Genomic DNA, 17889 nt, shown 5'->3' on the forward strand with positions numbered 1-17889 from the left:
TTTTATTTAGCAAGGATGCTTTAAATTGATCAATAGTGATGACAAAGGCATTTATAATATTACAAAATATTTCTATTTCAGATAAATACTGTTCTTCTGAATTTTCTATTCATCAAAAAAACAGAAAAACAAAAAAACTTAGCTGTTTTCAACATAATAATAATAATAAATATTTTTGAACAGCAATTTTGAATATTAGAATGATTTCTGAAGAATCATGTGACTAGTAATGATGCTAAAAATTCAGATTTGAAATCAAAGGAATAAAATACATTTTAAAATACATTCAAACAGAAAACAGTTATTTTAAATTGATAATATTGTACTGTTTTCGCTGTACTTTGAATCAAATAAATGCAGGCTTGGTGAGCAGAAGAGACTTCTTTAAAAAAATATTTAAAATCGTACTGTTCAAAAACTTTTGACTGGTAGTGTATGTAGTTATAAGATACAGTTAAATGAATTTCAGCATGCCGTTCAATACCCGCCACTACCAAATCTTGTTTTCCAGTCTATGTGTGCTTAGTTTTCACTTGTCATGCCAGTAATTCATCACCTATAGTGTCTATATTGCAGCCTATTGTGTTTCACATAGTTGTGGTTTTGAAAACTGCTGACATTCAATAATATTCCAAACTAATTTCCTGGACATTATCAGATCATCACAAAATAGCACTAGATCTTGTTGTAACTTGACTACAAACTCTTTTTTTTTTCCTTCTCAGGTGCAGTCAATCGAAAACAAGCTGGACCTGCTCCTAAACTTCTACTCCCAGTGCCTGAAAAAGGGCTCGTCACACTTCACCCTGTCGTCCCTGCTGGAACCCGACTTAACCTCTGACTACCACAGTCCCACTGACCAACGCGACCTGTTCCCTTCTGCAAACACTCTTAATATCTCTCACTCAGACAGTGGCAACATGGAATGACCCCCAGAGACACCCGACAGCAGTCCCACTCTGACTGCAGCATCAGGGCAACTCATCCAAAGGCTAAATACCTCCCTAAACTAACCTAGCACAGTTCCTCTAAACAACTGCTGTATCCTTGCATGGGTTCATCCTTTGCACAGTGGATGCTGGCTTCGGGTCAACATTTCTAGACTTTGCCTTGCAAACTATGCCCTGATTTTTCGCAGTGTCTGGTTTTTATTTTAACACACCTGTGGTAACAGCCTTTCTTCTTTTTAATTTGATTCAAGAACATTTTAGAGAAATATTCTCATGTGAATGATATCGTTATTGAGGTTTTGTTGAACATTTGGACGTCATCCAGTAGATGGCAGAGTTTTATCTGAAGTGGTCTTCCACCATCACTTCTTATCAGTCTTCCAAACATGAGGGGACGAATCACTTGACTGCTACAAAACTGTCCCCTTTACGTTTCATTGATGCTATTTTTTTCTGAAAATCTCAGTGCCAATATCGTTTCTTGGTTTCGTTGAGTTGAGGTTTTTGATAATCGATAGGCCCCCAGAGCAATTCTATTTTTCTCTCTGTCTTTTTTTCTAAGAAATCAGGGCATTGTGAACTGAATTTGATTTTCGGACTCTCTTTCTTGGCCTTGGCCTTACACTTTGGCCCGATGCAACAGACTCCTCGTGCCACAAGAAGAAGCCGCTGAGCTTCAAATGAATGTACTGCATATAGTACTTTTTTCTTTATTTATCACTGACATGTCCTTAGCGAAAACGGCATCGCAGATCGCTGTTAAGTACAGCGTGATGGACTGACGGACAGGATTTCCACCAAAGCATCATCTCTTGTCATTTTGTTCTTGCATGGTTCCTCTTGGCACTTCAGGAAGGAAGGAACGTCAAAACGTGAGACCCTCAGGTTTCCTTTCCCACATTGCGGTGTCTCTTTGGCTTATTGGGTCCCTCTCTTCTGCGATCGCACCCTGCCACTGCATCATCTCTCAGAAGCCCACCGTGCAAAAAATAAGAAAATCAAATAAATAAAAATATTCTTTGATGAAATAGCCAGCATTAAAGTGCATGTTAATAGTTCGAATAGTTCAGGCAAGTTTGTTTTATTTTAGTGAGGTTAGTTGTAGAGGCTGTTCATATGCCCTTCTCTCCGATCCTCAGCCTCTCTGCCTTGCAGCCCATCTCCTCATTCAGCATGTGCATCAGTCTGACTGCAAACAAAGAAGAGGGTCAAAATTAGTCTATATCTTCTCCCCAAATGAGACTCTTAATCAGATGAGATTTTAAAGGGATATTTCACTCAAAAAATGGTTTTGATGTCATTCCAATCCTATATGGTGGACCCTTTTCACATTTCTACGTTGTAAAAAAAATCCGTAAAAACGGAAGCACAGTGTACTGCAGGGTCGGAAATTAATTAAACTAAATTAACAAAAATGCCCCATAAATTCAAGACAAAGGGGCAAAAATTAAAACAAAATGTGAAAATGAATTTAAAAGTGTCAGTTCCCGGAATTACATTATGATTCGCTCACATTGCATCAGATTGCATTTATGTGCCATTTTGTGCAATGTTGAGCCTTATAACCAATCAAACATTCATGAACTCATAAACGACACAGTGCGGATATGATGTAAATGAAAAATTAATTTCATAGCTTCAGTGATTATAACAGGAGTTTTTGCGTAACTTGTGCTAGACTTGGCTAATGTCATGGACCGAGTTTGTCTGTGAAGCCAGAATGTGATGTCCCCAAAACGAAACAAAAACTTTTTACATATATTTATTAATCATTATGACAATATAAAGAGCAAAAATCTACAATAATGATTATTGTTGTAATATTGCAGCCCTATGAGCTCCTGTTTTTACATGTATAATTTAGATGCAATTTTAAACAGTCTATTGTTATTGACAACAGTTAAATATTTTGATTGAAGTAATTGGGTAAATTTAAGTATTTGACATTAAAGACAACATATGGTTTTTATAATAATAATAATAATAATAATAATAATAATAAGGTGATTATAAAAATTGCCCACACAAATGTAAAAAATGTCCCGTAATGGAAAAGCTCATTTGTGACCCTGAAGTACTGTATTAGGACTTTTACCTGTATTTTGAATTTTGCATTTCATTGCATTGTGTTTTAGAGTTAACAGAAATGTCTATAAATTACAAGTACTTTCCTTTTTTTCTTAATGTACAGTGTAGGGTTCTCAAAAGTGGAAGTCTTCATAGTTATACAAGTATAATCTTTGCGTTCCAATTTAACACCAAAGAAAAAATCCATGATAGTGTTTCTATGACTTTCCAAAACAGCAAAAAAAAAAAAAAAAAAAGACTGATTATGTTGGTCAGAAGAGAAGGATGTCACTCCCTCAGCCACTGTATCAGAAACGCTCAGGCTAATCAGTTTTCAGTAATTCAATGCCAAGGTAATAAAACACATAGTATAGTTTGTTACGATAACAATAGCTGTGGAAATGTGTCATCACAGTCTGTGAAAAGGGTCAATTTTCCTTCATCTGTGAAACACAAAATTTTAAAACAAATGTCTCTGTGGCCAATACCAATGTCAGTTGGGTCCAGACCCTATAGACCTTAAAGCTGCATTACGTAACTTTTTTGGTTAAAATTTATCTAAAATCAATCATTGAGCAAGTACATAACCAATCAGAGTTTAAAACGTGTGTCTACTAACCGGTCTGGCTAGTAGACATCTGTAGACGTCACATCTGTGGATGCTGCAGGTGGCGGAACATTGGCGGGTGAAACTTATTATTTTAGACATACTTCTAAAACAGTGGGCCGTATTTTAACGATATGAGTGCATGGTCTGATGTCTGATGCATGGCACAGGTGCACTTAGGGCGTGCAAATCCACTTTTGCTAGTTTAACGATGGACAAAAAGGTCTGCGCACCAGGCGCATGGTCCAAAAGGGTTGTAGCTATTCTCTTAATGAGTCATGGGTGTGTTTTGGGCGTACAAGAAATAAACCAATTTGAGTCTCATTTCCCATTCCCTTTTGCTGTTTACACAGCTCAATTTGCAAGAGCAAAGACCGAATGCATCTCCAGAAAGGAAACAGATCTGCTCATGTGCGGGGTTAAAGCATACACAATAATAATCTTTTACATTGTAATTCTTTCATTTTTAATATGAATGTTTGTGTGCTGCTGCAAATCATAGTGTGCATAATAAGCAGAGTGTACACGCATTGTGCACCCACCTATATGTGCATATCACTAACGCGCCCTTTAAATAATTTTTTTTTTAAATACTGCACCATTGACTTTATACCAGGTTTTAGTTGGTCAATGGTGCAATCTTTTTTAATTGCCTCAAAATAGCAACGCACCAACAATGCTCTTGAACACCTTGTTTTCAGACCAGCACGCCCATGGGCAAACAGATGGGTGCAAGTGTATTTGCTGTATATCTGAGGAGCCGTGCCAATGCACATCCCACATAAAGAAGATAATTCTGCAAATAACTGTAATTGCAGGTTTGAAACAGAGATGCCGACAAAGAGGCAAAACCTACATAATGCAGCTTTAATCAGGTTAGAAAGCATATTGAATTTAAAACGAGACTGAGGAAGACTTGCAGTCTTTACAATGGTCCTAGATAATGTAATTTTCACAACTTTCAAAACTTCTTTTTGTGTTTTTTCTACTGAATGTTTCATTTTTCATTGGCTGAACAATCGGTACATTTGCTAAACAGTACAATCAACAGTCAATCAATTTCATTCCAGTCAAAAATTAAATACAGTGCTACCCTGACTAAGATCTATTAAAGCCATACACCTTTGAAATAGCATAAATAAATGATGACAGAATTGTCATTTTTGGGTGAACTATCCCTTTAAGACTATGATCTTTCACCAGGTTATGACCTCACAATGAATGCCTTGTTTTGCTACATTCATCACCCCCTAAAGATCAATGAGTCAGAGATCATCCAGCATGAAGAAATACTTATCATGTTATTTTTTTTTCGTCTGATTATGTGAAAACAATTCTCAAATTGTCTCACACGTGACCTTAACCTCAGCCACGTACAGACTCGCCAATTTTTGAAGAATTGAGTAAACTGGGAGAAGTGAGATTAATCTGAGTCATTGAGATGAGCGTTGATGCATGATCTCAACATTAATATCTATGCATGCAGTAATGGGATTGGTTCCAGCTTTATATGACATGCAGTTCAGGTAACAGACAGCATGGAGGGGACTGTAAGGAATACAGCACTCCTCTGCCTTACTGACATAGCTAGAGCGCACTGACCACGTGTTTACGGTACAACGGTGGACCTAAGAGATCATTTAGGCCACTTGCCATGGCATTTATTCATTGTTCTAATGGACAGAACTGGAGTTCACAATTCAAGCTGAATTTTCTACATTTACTTTTCTCTCGCACCTTCACAGATTCCAATATATGCTCCTTTAACCACATTTGTTTCTACTGGACTGTATTTGAAAACAAGCACTTGTTTTCAGTAGTTCTTGTTAGTTCAAACTTCTCTGTCCCTTTAAACTGAACTCTGAACCTTTCAGGCATTACATAATACTTTTGTTCCTCATTGACATGATTGGTAACTGCTATTGTGAGAGGTAACTTGATCTATAATATGTATGTTTAACTCTGAAATGATTGTAAAAAAATGAATAAATCCAGATTTTGTTTATGAAAAACAGGTGTAACAGATCTCTGTAGTAATTTAATGCTCTTCTAGATACATTTTAATAGTTTGTGAGAGGAAAATCAATACCTTTAAACATGTACTGTCAACCAGGGCATTTCATGATCAATTGAGTTGAACTGGATTTGTTAGAAATAACGCTGTTGCAGTTATAAACTGAACTATCCACATTTTTCTTCGCGTAAGAGTGAGCGCGGCCGTTTGTTAATGTTATGGGTCTGGCTTCCGGTCTCATCCAAGTCCAGCTATCTTTAGCTGTACAAAACAGCTCGTTTTGCTGTTTGATATTGCAAATAGCAAATGTGTTTTACCATTTTGTTTTAATGTATTATCTTAATTATGTACCTACACTGTAAAAAATAAAAAACACAATTAGTTGAGTCAGCTTAAAATAATTACTTACCCAGCTGCCTTAAAATTAAGTTCAGTCAACTAAAATAAGTTTAGTCAACTTGAAATGTTAAGTTGTACAAAGTAACAACTTAGATATTTGTGTTTGCTAAACTTAACAGATGGGTAAGTAACCCAGCTGCCTTAAAATTTTAAGTTGATTCAACTCAAATATCTAAGCTGTCACTTAGTATAATTTATAATTTCAAGTTGAATAAACTTTTTTTGAGTTGACTGAACTTAAAATTTTAAGGCAGCCAGGTTACAAATTATTTTAAATTGACTCAACAAATCGTTTTTTACAGTGTAGTGGTTTGTAGCGTGTAAAATGCACTTAAATTGTATGGTATAATACAAAATAGCCTAATTATAACAATTAATGCAATTAAATTAAATGAGTTTAATGTAATTAAATCTAATTAACAATAAAATCTAATGTTTACCCATACACAAATCCTGTGTAGGGTCTAGATGTGCCAAGTAATTGTATTAAAAAACTAAATCTCGAACCAAGTGGTTTGTAAAAACGACCCTGGTGAAAAAACCAGCATATGCTGGTTAGGTAGGTTTTGATGCTGGTTTAAGCTGGTTTATGCTGGTCCTTAGCTGGTTTAAGCTGGTCCTTTGCTGGTTTTTGCTGGTCATGTTGCTGGTCAAGGACCAGTTTAAACCAGCATCAAAACCTACCTAACTAGCATATGCTGTTTTTTTTACCAGGGGAAACAATAACAATCAGACAAAACAGTAGATACTACACCTGCCTTCATACATCTAACAGTTGGGTTCAGTAGATCCCAAGTTTGAAACATCATTTGTTTGCAGACGCTATATGCTTCAGTAATTTTTATGTAACGTAAACAAATCCATATATGCATATCCAAACACATTTTGAGAGGAAATACGGTCGTGACAATGTAGAGCCGCTCCAGTAGAGGGCGATACACTTTAAATCTGATTTGAAAGCCACACTCTCCTGTGACGTAATCCTCTCTGTTTCAGTATGGCAGGCAGGCCCTTATCTAGAGGTCTCTGTAAATAAAGACGTTTACACGGCGAATTCAGAGCTAACAGTCGTGTATATCTAGTGATCGATGATCGCTAGCCGTTAAGTGTTTCGGAGATCCTCTCATGGGAATGTCCGGAGAGACGGACGCTCGGTTAATATGATTTCAGGTGAGTACTGCGTGTTCCCTGCTGATGTGGACCGTGTTTAGTTGGAGCTCACCACACTTTCTCTGTTTACGAAACTCGTGAGATCATCAGCGGGGTTTCTTCTGTATTTATGTGTGTTTCCGTAATCGGGGGTGAGTGGAGTCATTTGTTTTGCGACGGTTGTTAAATTTTTGTTGGTTTAACGGTAGGTGTTTCTCATTTATAAGACTGTTTATCAGTTAGATGTAAACACTGCTTTGATTTAACTTCGTTTAATCTGCTAGTTTTATATTTAAATGACATTACATTTTAAGTAGCTTTAACGTAACAGTTAGCTGCTTTTGTTAGTAACGTCCAATGTGGCTTCACTGTAGTTTACTCGCTTTACATTATGTATAGGCAAACTAACATTACAGAGTTTTTTTCTCGGGGATTTTAGCTAACGTAGTTAGTTGAAATATAGTAGAAAAATGATATTTTTAGTTAGTCTGTTTTCTTTAACACGTCGATTGCGTCTTGATTCATCACGTAAATAGCACAGATAATGAGATTATGTCAGTTTAGGTAAGAGTTACCTTTAAACGGTATTGGGGAGTAACTAGTTAACGTTACATGTAACAGCGTTACGTAATTTGATTACACATGTATGGGTAATCTGTTACAGCTACTGAGAAAAAATGTGTAATTAAATTAGTTACTTATGAAAAAGTGTAACGATTACAAAGGGGCTTACATCTGAATATGTTCACACACCTACAGATTTGATTGATTTCTTTTCAAAATTGCATTGACTGCTCTAAAATGTGAGCCAATATTTCAGGAGTTTAGGACAGAATATAATTATTTGGTAACTTTTTTTATTTCCTGTTTGGCTTTGTGCATATGCTTTATTTTTTTTAAATTAACGAATGGTTTATCAAAGGCATTGTTAGATTCCAGCATTTCCTGTCACACTAGTTATTGAAAACAGTATCATAGCTATTAAACTATGTCTTATGATTTTAAATCGGTATCAAACCTGAGAACTATCACAGAGTAAGTAAAAAGTGCTGAAGTCTCATTTTGTGGTGGCTTTAAAATTTAATTATTTGTAACCTTAATTCAAGTGATGAAGTATTTTGAAAAATGTAAGTAACCAAAGTAATCAGTTACATTGCTTTAATAAAGTAATTGAAATATTTACACTACTTCCAAAGTAACTTCCCAACACTGCCTTCAAATCATCTCTCACGGTATGTGTTCAGTGTTTATATGACGTTCGGTGTCTTTATTTTATTTTTCACTTGTGTCTTTGTAGATACTTTGGATGTTTTACTGATTCAAGGAAAGAAACTCTGCGCTATGAACCGGCAGTGAACGCCAGTTGTGTTACTTTATAAACGCATGTGCACCAGAGCGATGGAGAGCGACTGTAGGATCCCTATGGCATGTCTGAGACCCCGAATACTGGCCCTTCATGCTTTATTTTGGGGCTTAGTGTCTCTTAGGTGAGAAAAAATACAGATTACCTGATTCTCTTGATTCTCTTCTAATGCAGAGTAATGTAAAACAAGCTTTGATCATGTTCATTCATTTTTTTTCTAGAGTGTTTGGAGCAGCTCTTCTTAGTGATGAGAAGGCAGCAGGTATTTTAAAAAATCAGGATTTCAACATAGACTGTTCTTCTAATATGTATCAAGTTCATACACTTGTAATTGTCCTTATGTTTTTCTTTTGTAGTTGCAGTGACAAAGGCCATGACGGCACCATGCTGGCAGCTGGAGGAGTTTGTGGTGGCTAAAGAGTGCAGTGCATGTGAAGGTTTACAATCGGTGAGGGTATACACGTGCAAACACACACACACAACTTTTGAAAAGTTTGGGCTTAGCGAGATTTATTTGAAGTTTTTAATAAAAACGTCTTGTGTGCTAACAGAGGCCACATTTATTGATTTATGTATTTACAACAGCAGCATTGTGAAATATTACAATTTAAAATAGCTGTCTTCTATTGCTCAACAACATTTCTTATCATCATCAGTTGTGCTGCTTAAAGGCATAGTTCTGTCGTTTATTACTCATCCTTATGTCGTTCCAAACCCATAAGACCTTTCATCTTCAGAACACAAATTAAGATATTTTTGTTGAAATCCAAGAGCTTTCTGATCCTAAATAGACGACAACACTGACATAGAATAGTACATGTGACATCTGTGGTTCAACCGTAATTTTATAAAGCTACTAGAATACATTTTGTGTGCAAGGAAAAAAAACCAACAAATTTATTCAACAATTTCTTCTCTTCCATGACGCTGTCAGTTCACGAGAGCATTGCAACGCCTGCGTGTGCTGCTGCTGACGCAGGAGCCGGTGCTCTGGTATATTCTAGTTCAAATAAGTAAAGCTGGGCAAGAAATTGCAAGTCATCCTCTCTGTCTGAACCTTCAGACATGTTTACGAAGGCCGTTTTATCTACAGCATGCGTCTTTCTCTGCTTGTAAACAAGCCACAGCACATCTTGGTTCAACGTTAGAACGCCGACTCCTGCGTCAGCAGCAGCACACGCATGTGTCATGGTACTCTCGTAAACGCACGATGGAGGCTAATATTGAGGAGAAGAAATGGTTGAATAAAGTCATTATTTTTGTTTTCTTTGCATACAACAAGTATTTTCATAGCTTCATAAAATTAAGATTGAAGCACTGATGTCACATTTTAACAATGTCCTTACTACCTTTCTGGGCCTTAAATGTGGTAGTTGCGTTGCTGTCTACTCAGGGTCAGAAAGCTCTCTGTTTTTATCAAAAAATCTTAATTTGTGTTCTGAAGATGAATGAAGGTCCTGCAGGTTTGGAACAACATTAGGGTGAGTAATTATAATAGATATTCCTTTAATAACAGCATTTAAAAAAAATGAATCTTATGAAACATTCTGACAGTCTTCAAATACACTTTACATACATTTTGTGTATATTTGTATGTATGAATGTAAGCACATGTTAAAGATTCCTAAGTAGAATATACTCCATTGGATAAACAAGCTCGATAGCTTCTGAATTCTGAACAGAAGCACATTTCATTTTTGAGAGTTAATTTAAAAGTTTCCTCTGCTTCCCTTATAAATCCTTTTCTTTACAGAAAACTATACCTGCCTGTGGCCAAACAGGATTTGTAGAAAAGATCAACTGCACTAAATCCAACAGAGATGAATACAAAAGGTGAGTGGCTCTCCACCAAAAAATATATATCCTGTTCTGTTCAGCTAACAGTAGTCAGTTTTCCAACCGCATACATTGATGCAGACAGGACAAATAAATGCATGTTCTAAACCTTGGGTAATTTATTACTTTTGACATGTAAGATGTCATTGTACTATAAAAACATTTTGTAAGTTTCAGAACTCCAAACTTTCTTGTTAGTTTATAAACAGCTTATTTTGAAGCCAATCTTCAATAACGACAGGTTATGTAATGTTCCACACTAAGTTGCGAGCCACATCGGTATAAACTTGGTCACCATGGGTTTGTTTAAAAACATGGCACAATTCGATGTAGGATTTTCAGAAAGACTGAAACTAAACGACGATGCTGTGCACACTATATTGGATCCGACTGTAATGTTGCACCACACAAGTGTGAGAAACTGTTTTTATTATGTGGACAATATTACTTTATTACAAATCATTTGATAAGTACTGAGTATTTATGCGTTTATAACCTAAATCACAGCAGCATCCATTTGTAAAGGATGTAGGCTGTCAACCATACACAACTGTTAGCCAATCATAGCAGCGGGCGTTTACTTCAGAGTCCACAATCCGTCATGTCTGTTCAAACAGAGCGTTAAGGCGTTAATGAGGGGAGTCGAAATAAGGACAGAAAATAGCTTGTTACTTTTAAATTATGATTTTTTTTTTTTGAATGTAAAAACTCTTAACTTTAGAAGTGGACCTTAGAGAACAGTACAAAATAGATCATGACAGTTCATGACTCCTTTAATGAAAGAGTCACAGTTGTCGTAAAAGGGAAAAAAATTCTTTTTCTGAAAGTGATGATTTTGTTTTCTGTGATGGAAGCACTGCTTTATTCGCAAACGTTTCTCAACATTCCACTTTTTTCTATATTATAATTAAATGATTACTCCACTTCCAGAATAAGAAAAACTTCCTGATAATTTACTCAGTCCCATGTCGTCCAAGTTATTCATGTCGTTTTTCTTCAGTCACAAAGAAATTAAGGTCTTTGGGGAAAACATTCCAGGATTTTTCTCCATATAGTGGACTTCAATGGTGCTCAACGGATTGAAGGTTAAAAATGCAGTTTCAATGCAGCTTCAAAGAGCTCTACACGATAAGTGTCTTATCTAGCGAAACCATTGGTTATTTTCTGAAAAAAAAAAAAAAAAAAAAGCTTGTATTTTTTTTAAGCTCAAATGCTTGTCTTGTCTAGCTCTACCATGCACATGCATATTAGGTAGGGTAGGTAGAAAAACTCCAATTTTAAAATCATCCCACATCACCGTTTTAGCTTTTTTTTTGTAAAGGGTGTTTAACCAACTTTGCACATTCACTTGTAAACACTCTGCAGCAATGTAGGATGATTTTGATGTTGGAGGAGAAAATAAGATGGGAGTTTTTCAACATTACCTAACTGTCTTGAACCGTAATACACAGTGTACGCTTGTGCATCGCAGAGCTAGACAAGACAAGCATTTGGTGTTAAAGTATATACATTTTTATTTTTTTCGGAAAATGACAGATCGTTTTACTAGGTAAGACCCTTATTCCTCAGATCGTTTATGATGCGTTTAAGATGCGTTGAAACTACATTTTTAACGTCAATCCATTGAGCACCTTTGAAGCCCACTATATATTTGGATGGCAACATAGCAACTGATTATCTGGCTTGCAATTTTGTTAACCCAGCTTGAAATCATACTAACTTAATTCACTCTTTCTATTTGTTTTCCATTCAGCTGTCGGTCAACCAAAATGGAGGAGCATCTCTTTTGGAAATTTGAGGGCGCAATGCTGGCTCTCACTGTTGTCTTTGCAATAGTAGTGGTCGCTAGGCAACATTCACTTGACCGCCAAGCCTCGGACAAGGTTCGGCGACAGATAGAATCTATTTAGTAGACCAGACTGTTCTAAAAGTTAATGGGCCTGTGGCCTGGTGTTATAAACTCTCAGCAATGGGCATAACCCCACAGTCCATGGAAGCTTCCAGACTTTATCACTGGTTTAATCTTACTGGACGCACAAAGACAGAGCTCTGAACGGGCACAATGTGCTCTAAGTTGCTCTCCAGACTGACTTGTGGATGCTGCCTCTGTGCAGGATTAAACTAACTAGATGTGAATCTCAAGACCATCCCATCAAATCAGCAAACATTATGCAAGACAGGAGTCTAGTCCCTATTTTGTAACAGAAGATGTACAGCTCTGCGTATACCTGTTCTTTCAAATGCTGTGAAGGTGGTGTGTGTAGAACAAAATATGGGTGTGTGTGTTGCATGTTTTCAATAATCCAAAAGCACATCAAGTATTTGGTCAAGCTGAGATTGAACTGTATGGTCAAAGTCTTGAAAGAAGACACGGTTTTGTGTTTCATCACAATGTTAGACGGTGTGTTTCAGTGAATAACAAAGTTTTGGGGTTTGTTCATTTGGCTTCATTCATTTTGGGATGTGCTACCATTTATAAAATCACTGATGTCTTTTCCTGACTTTTTTTCAAACTGACACATTCGTACATCCATTAACATTGACATGTTTCTTCCAGAAATATTAACAGTAATTTAATTAATCTTATTTGTGCAGTTGCTGTTTGTTAAACCTTTATTTTCAGTATATACTTTTAAAGTGTTTTCAACATGTTCTTTAGAGACTCGTAGGTGTTCTTTATTACAGTTTTTTTTTTTTTTTTTTTTTTTCTTCTATTCATGGTGTTTACTTTCAGTCTTTGCCCTCCTGAGTAAAAAGAATTATTTTATGTAAAATTATGTGAGCGAACGTCTTGGTTCATAATGTCAGTCTCAAAAATACCAGCTCTGTACTCATATCTGACTGATATATGCAAGACTGCATTGTAGTGTACGTTAAAGCTGCTTGACTTGAATTGAAAAGGATAAGATGTATTGAAATCAACCCAGTTTTTTTTTCTCTTTATTTTTTTTTAAGCACTTCACAAAATTGACAAAATAATGCCTTTGTGTTAAGGCTGATTGGTGGGGGTTTTTTTTCCCCCTCAACTCCACAAGTTAAAAAGGAAGCCATGTGGATTTGGTTAAGTGTTGTCCCATAGCTAGTTTTATTGATCTACTTAAAATATAAAAGGTGTATTTTTATGAAAGATGAGTGACATTTCCTGTCCTCTGTTGATAATGAACTGAGGAATAAATGGGATAAAGGAATTGTCTGCCTTGGTTTGTCTGTTGTCACATTATTCTGTCATAATGGAATATTATGTACTGTGTGATGAAAGTAAAAAAAGAGAGGTCACAAACTCCATAAAAAGAAATGAGTGCACTTTGATCCTTTTGGGCAGGAGCAGATGTGGCCATGCGGGAAATGTGTGATCGCAGAACAGAACTTTGGTGTGTTACACTGTGAAGATTAAAAAAAAAAAAAAAGGATAAATTGTAAGAAAATCTGATCAAAACAAGAATAATAAAATGTGTCAAAAGTAACCAAAAATATTATAATGCATCTCAGAAAGTACTTGAATAATTTGCATTCAAAGTGTTCAGCTGCCCAAAAGAGGATGAACTTGTACTACAAGCAATGTTTTTTTTTTTCTGTGGTCTACCTTCTTAAAAGGATAGTAGACCTAAAAATTAAAATGTTTTACATTTACTCATCTTCAAGTTGTTCCAAACCTGTATGAATTCATTTCTTAAGTTGAATACAAAAATTATACTTTGATGAATGTTGCTTACCCAACAGTTGGTACAGCTGAAGGTCGAAAGTTTACATACGCCTTGCAGAATCTGCAAAATGTTAATTTTTTACCAAAATAAGAGGGATTATGCAAAATGCATGTTATTTTATATTTAGTACTGACCTGAATAAGATTTCTAGAGGTCCATAAGAGAAAATAATAGTTGAATTTATGAAATCGACCCCGTTCAAAAGTTTACATTCATTTGATTCTTAATACTGTGTTGTTACCTGAATGATCCACAGCTGTTTTATTTTGTTTAGCGATAGTTGTTCATGACTCCCTTGTTTGTCCTGAACAGTTCTTCAGAAAAATCCTTCAGGTCCTAAAAATGTGTGGTTTTTCAGCATTTTTGTGTATTTGAACCTTTTCCAGCAATGACTATGATTTTTGAGCTCCATTTTTTCACACTGAGGACAACTGCTGGACTCACATGCAAGGTTCAAACGCTCACTGATGCTTCAGACAATGCATTAAGAGCCAGGGGTGTAAACTTTTGAACAGAATGAAGATGTGTACATAAAGAAGCTACAGAAGACAAAATAAATTAAATTTACCACGATCTTTACATTTAAAAAGTCTCAATGCATTGTGTTTCCTTCTGGAGCATCAGTGAGCGTTTGAACCTATATGTGAACATCTTTTATGTGAAATATCTTATTCAGGACAGTACTAAAAAAAAACATGCATTTTGTATGATCCCTCTTATTTAATAAAATAATTAACATTTTGCAGATTCTGCAAGGTGTATGTAAACTTTTGACCTCAACTGTAGCCGTATTTCTTTAAATTAGTGGCTACAAGCAACTGGATACAAGCATTATTCAAAATATCTTTTTTCTGTTTCATAAAACAAAGAAGCCCATACACGTTTGAAACATCTCGAGGGTGAGTAAATGATGACATGTATCCGTTAAATGACTTCAGTACAGAATATACACGACAGTCGTGTTTGTCACAGTATACAGACTTAAAATAAACGAAAGTGAAGTACCAGAATTGTTATCCTCCTCCTTTTGAGTCGTCTGCATACGCCTGGAAGACGGTTGAACTTTCTTTTCAAAATGGGCACGACCTGTCTTTGTAGATTTTCTTTGTATTCTGTCACAGCTCTTGCCTGAAATAAACAGCAAGTTTTCCGATTATCCAACGATCTGCGGTCCAAAAAAGAACGCTCGCAATGTTTCAACTCACCGCTTCTGTCGCGTCGTCGATAAACGGCCCGGTCGGTTGATAGTCTGGCGGTCTTGAATCCACGCCACTGATTTTGGAATAAATGTATACGGCACAGTGAAGCGCTACGAGAAGTACAGATAAACTTGACATTGTATTTTTTATTATAGTCACGTATGGGTACTTCTAGTCGCGAGGGGTCCTCCACGAGTTTTTACGCAAAGGTTTGCGGTACTTAAAAGGTCTTACCCGCTTCTACGTCACATGAGGTTGTTGATCACCCCAGCTGATCGACTGAAAGAGCAAGTTGATGAGATTATCGAAGATTTATCAGAGCCATTATATGTAGATTTCCCTTCGACATTTAGATTACTTGAATTTATATAATGGTGATTGGTGACCATAACCTGTGGACATATCTTGCAGAAGTCTAATCCTCTTTGTTTCAAAGAGGATTTAAGAAACAAAATGAGTCTGGATCTAGAACAAAGCTTTTCAACCAGGGATCTGCTTGAATTATGTAATGTAGTTATTCTCAATGATAGTTAAGATGTAGGCTAACCACAAAAGGTATATTGCAAGTTTGCGCAAAACACGCTCTCTAACAAGTCGCACTTGCCTGAGGAGCTAAACGCAGCAACTGTACGCGTTTTCCGGACTGTAAAACATTACAGATTTAAATATCACAAATCTCTGTTGCTTTTAAAACTTAAGATGACCCTAACTGCGCTAAGGCGTCACAAGGCAATTTTGTTTTGATTGCGCACCGAAAATCGCTCGTTCCAATCTGTCTTTTTTGTCATAAGATTCACTAGAAACCAATGATTAATGATTTTTTCAAATCGAGATTTTAGTTGTTGATCACGACACTCGTTAATCACCATTGATCGCACCCTTTTTGTATCTTAGGCTACCTGTAATAATACCCTCAGTTCAGAGCTTGTTCTAACAGTTTTTACGGTTTTATTAAACATAGTTAAATTATGAACTCACAGAGAATGTATACATACTTTCATTTAGACAACATTCAGAACGAATGAGCCTCAAAGACATTTTATTAACTGAAAATAAACAATCATATACACATGTAATCAAGATTACGAACAATACAACAGTATCAATACATCACCCATGTAATTTCACGCGTAGAATTAAACCGTTAAATCTTAAACCAAGTGTCCCAAGCATTGCTGTCACGGGTTTCTTAGCACAGTGCCTGAGAGAGGGGAGAGTTGGCGGCGAGCTCCATCAGTAGCAGCGCAAGAAGAAAGTATTGCAGGCTGTTCCTCGCATACAATCACATAGTCGCCCGATGCGCGGTCCGTGCTTCATAGCGCAGCGCTCTCCAACATCACACTAGAAACATAGTGCACCCCATTAGATATTTTTACAGTCAACATCTTTTACTTGATGCTGAACGATATTTTTAAGAAAACATGAAAAAAGTGGAGGAATGTGTTTACCCGTGGAATGACGCTAGCTTTTTTCTCCACAGATATCCGATTGTCCTGATCTCCATCCAGAAGTTCATCAAGCGCCTCAGCCTAAACACAAATGGTGAGAAATCATGCATTTAGATTAGATATGAGAACTTAAAGATTAATGCGACAGTTTTGTATTTATACAGGTGAGACGTTAGATATTTCTACTGAGAAAATAGTTGGAAGTTACAGCGAATTTCACGCGAATAAACATATCGTTACACTTGAAATGTCTGAACCCATTCAGTGAACGCTGCTCAAATGCTGTTTTTTAGGATGTTGCTGAAAGTTTTTATAATCAACAGGTTGAAAATGCATTTGTTACGTTATGCCGTATAACAGTCTCATTTATTCTCTTACCAGGTCTCTTTTGATGAACTGCTCCTCTTGTTCGGTCAGTCGGTTGTCCAGTGACATCTGACCCCTGCAGACGCACAGTAGCGAGAGGAAAACGCTCAGGTAAACCGCTGCGCGGACGCTGTCCATGGTGCTGAATGCTTTGGCGTCTATAAGATAAAACTAAGAACTGAAAGTACAAAATCCTTTTTATTACTATGGTCTATTTTAGCGATGCCGGCGATGAAAGTTTTTGTCGGCGCTTGTGCTCTTGCTGGCGCTTTCTATTGCTTCACTGGGTTGCTGGGAAACTTTCTCTATTTATACGGTGTTCCTGCTACCTGATGTATTCACGTAACGTCACTACATCCGTATTCAGTCGGCTGTTTTTTCAAGAACCAGCTGAGAGTCAGTTTGAATTAGAGATGATATCGCTTTGACACCCGTGCAGTTTAAATCTGCTGTTTGTGCGCTAAGAGAATTTGACTAATGTATTTATTGGCATGCAATTGTTAGAATTACCTGTGGTTGTACTGTTGCGTCTTAGAACCTTTCAGTGAACAGTTCTTAAAAGAACCATTTGAATCATCTAAATAACATATAACGAAAATGCATGGATGTTAAAGATTGTTCATGAATCCAGATGTTAAAGGATTAGTTCACTTCCAGAATAAACATTTCCTGATAATTAACTCAGCCCCATGTCATCCAAGATGTTTATGTCCTTTCCTTCTTTAGTCAAAAAGAAATTAAGTTTTTTGCAGAAAACATTCCAGGATTTTTCTCCAATGGGGATCCA

General features: G+C 36.4%; 4 protein-coding genes across 9 annotated transcripts in view; 2 read left to right on the top strand and 2 right to left on the bottom strand.

Annotated features, from left to right (window-relative positions):
• Window positions 1-5613, top strand: part of LOC127181769 (potassium voltage-gated channel subfamily KQT member 4) — a 70058-nt gene extending 64445 nt beyond the window's left edge. For all 4 annotated transcript variants that reach the window (XM_051136680.1, XM_051136683.1, XM_051136681.1 and 1 more), the window contains one exon: window positions 726-5613. In XM_051136680.1, coding sequence (XP_050992637.1) covers window positions 726-929 — 204 coding nt within the window. In that variant the 3' untranslated portion in view covers window positions 930-5613. The remainder of the gene's footprint in view (window positions 1-725) is intronic.
• Window positions 2009-15632, bottom strand: si:ch211-191i18.4 (uncharacterized protein LOC799350 homolog). Of its 2 annotated transcripts, none has more exons than XM_051136687.1 (3): window positions 15295-15632; window positions 15095-15217; window positions 2009-2139 (listed from the first exon to the last, which is right to left on the bottom strand). In XM_051136687.1, the coding sequence occupies exons 1-3, from the start codon at window positions 15424-15426 to the stop codon at window positions 2131-2133; spliced, it is 264 nt and encodes an 87-aa protein (XP_050992644.1). In that variant the 5' UTR covers window positions 15427-15632; the 3' UTR covers window positions 2009-2130. The 2 variants fall into 2 exon arrangements, with proteins under 2 accessions (XP_050992644.1, XP_050992643.1); XM_051136686.1 differs by lacking the exon at window positions 2009-2139 and adding an exon at window positions 13642-13766.
• jtb (jumping translocation breakpoint) lies at window positions 7014-13574 on the top strand. Of its 2 annotated transcripts, none has more exons than XM_051136684.1 (6): window positions 7014-7207; window positions 8484-8673; window positions 8771-8811; window positions 8906-8997; window positions 10303-10382; window positions 12139-13574. In XM_051136684.1, the coding sequence occupies exons 2-6, from the start codon at window positions 8570-8572 to the stop codon at window positions 12293-12295; spliced, it is 474 nt and encodes a 157-aa protein (XP_050992641.1). In that variant the 5' UTR covers window positions 7014-7207; window positions 8484-8569; the 3' UTR covers window positions 12296-13574. The 2 variants fall into 2 exon arrangements, with proteins under 2 accessions (XP_050992641.1, XP_050992642.1); XM_051136685.1 differs by lacking the exon at window positions 7014-7207 and adding an exon at window positions 7298-7391.
• Window positions 15633-16410: 778 nt separating the features above from the next.
• On the bottom strand, window positions 16411-17390 carry cart4 (cocaine- and amphetamine-regulated transcript 4). Its single transcript, XM_051137048.1, has 3 exons — window positions 17115-17390; window positions 16737-16817; window positions 16411-16629 (listed from the first exon to the last, which is right to left on the bottom strand). The coding sequence occupies exons 1-3, from the start codon at window positions 17238-17240 to the stop codon at window positions 16522-16524; spliced, it is 315 nt and encodes a 104-aa protein (XP_050993005.1). The 5' UTR covers window positions 17241-17390; the 3' UTR covers window positions 16411-16521.
• Between the last annotated feature and the right edge of the window lie 499 nt (window positions 17391-17889).

This window comes from Labeo rohita, chromosome 19 (genome assembly GCF_022985175.1).
Source record: "Labeo rohita strain BAU-BD-2019 chromosome 19, IGBB_LRoh.1.0, whole genome shotgun sequence".
Taxonomy (NCBI): Eukaryota; Metazoa; Chordata; class Actinopteri; order Cypriniformes; family Cyprinidae; genus Labeo; species Labeo rohita.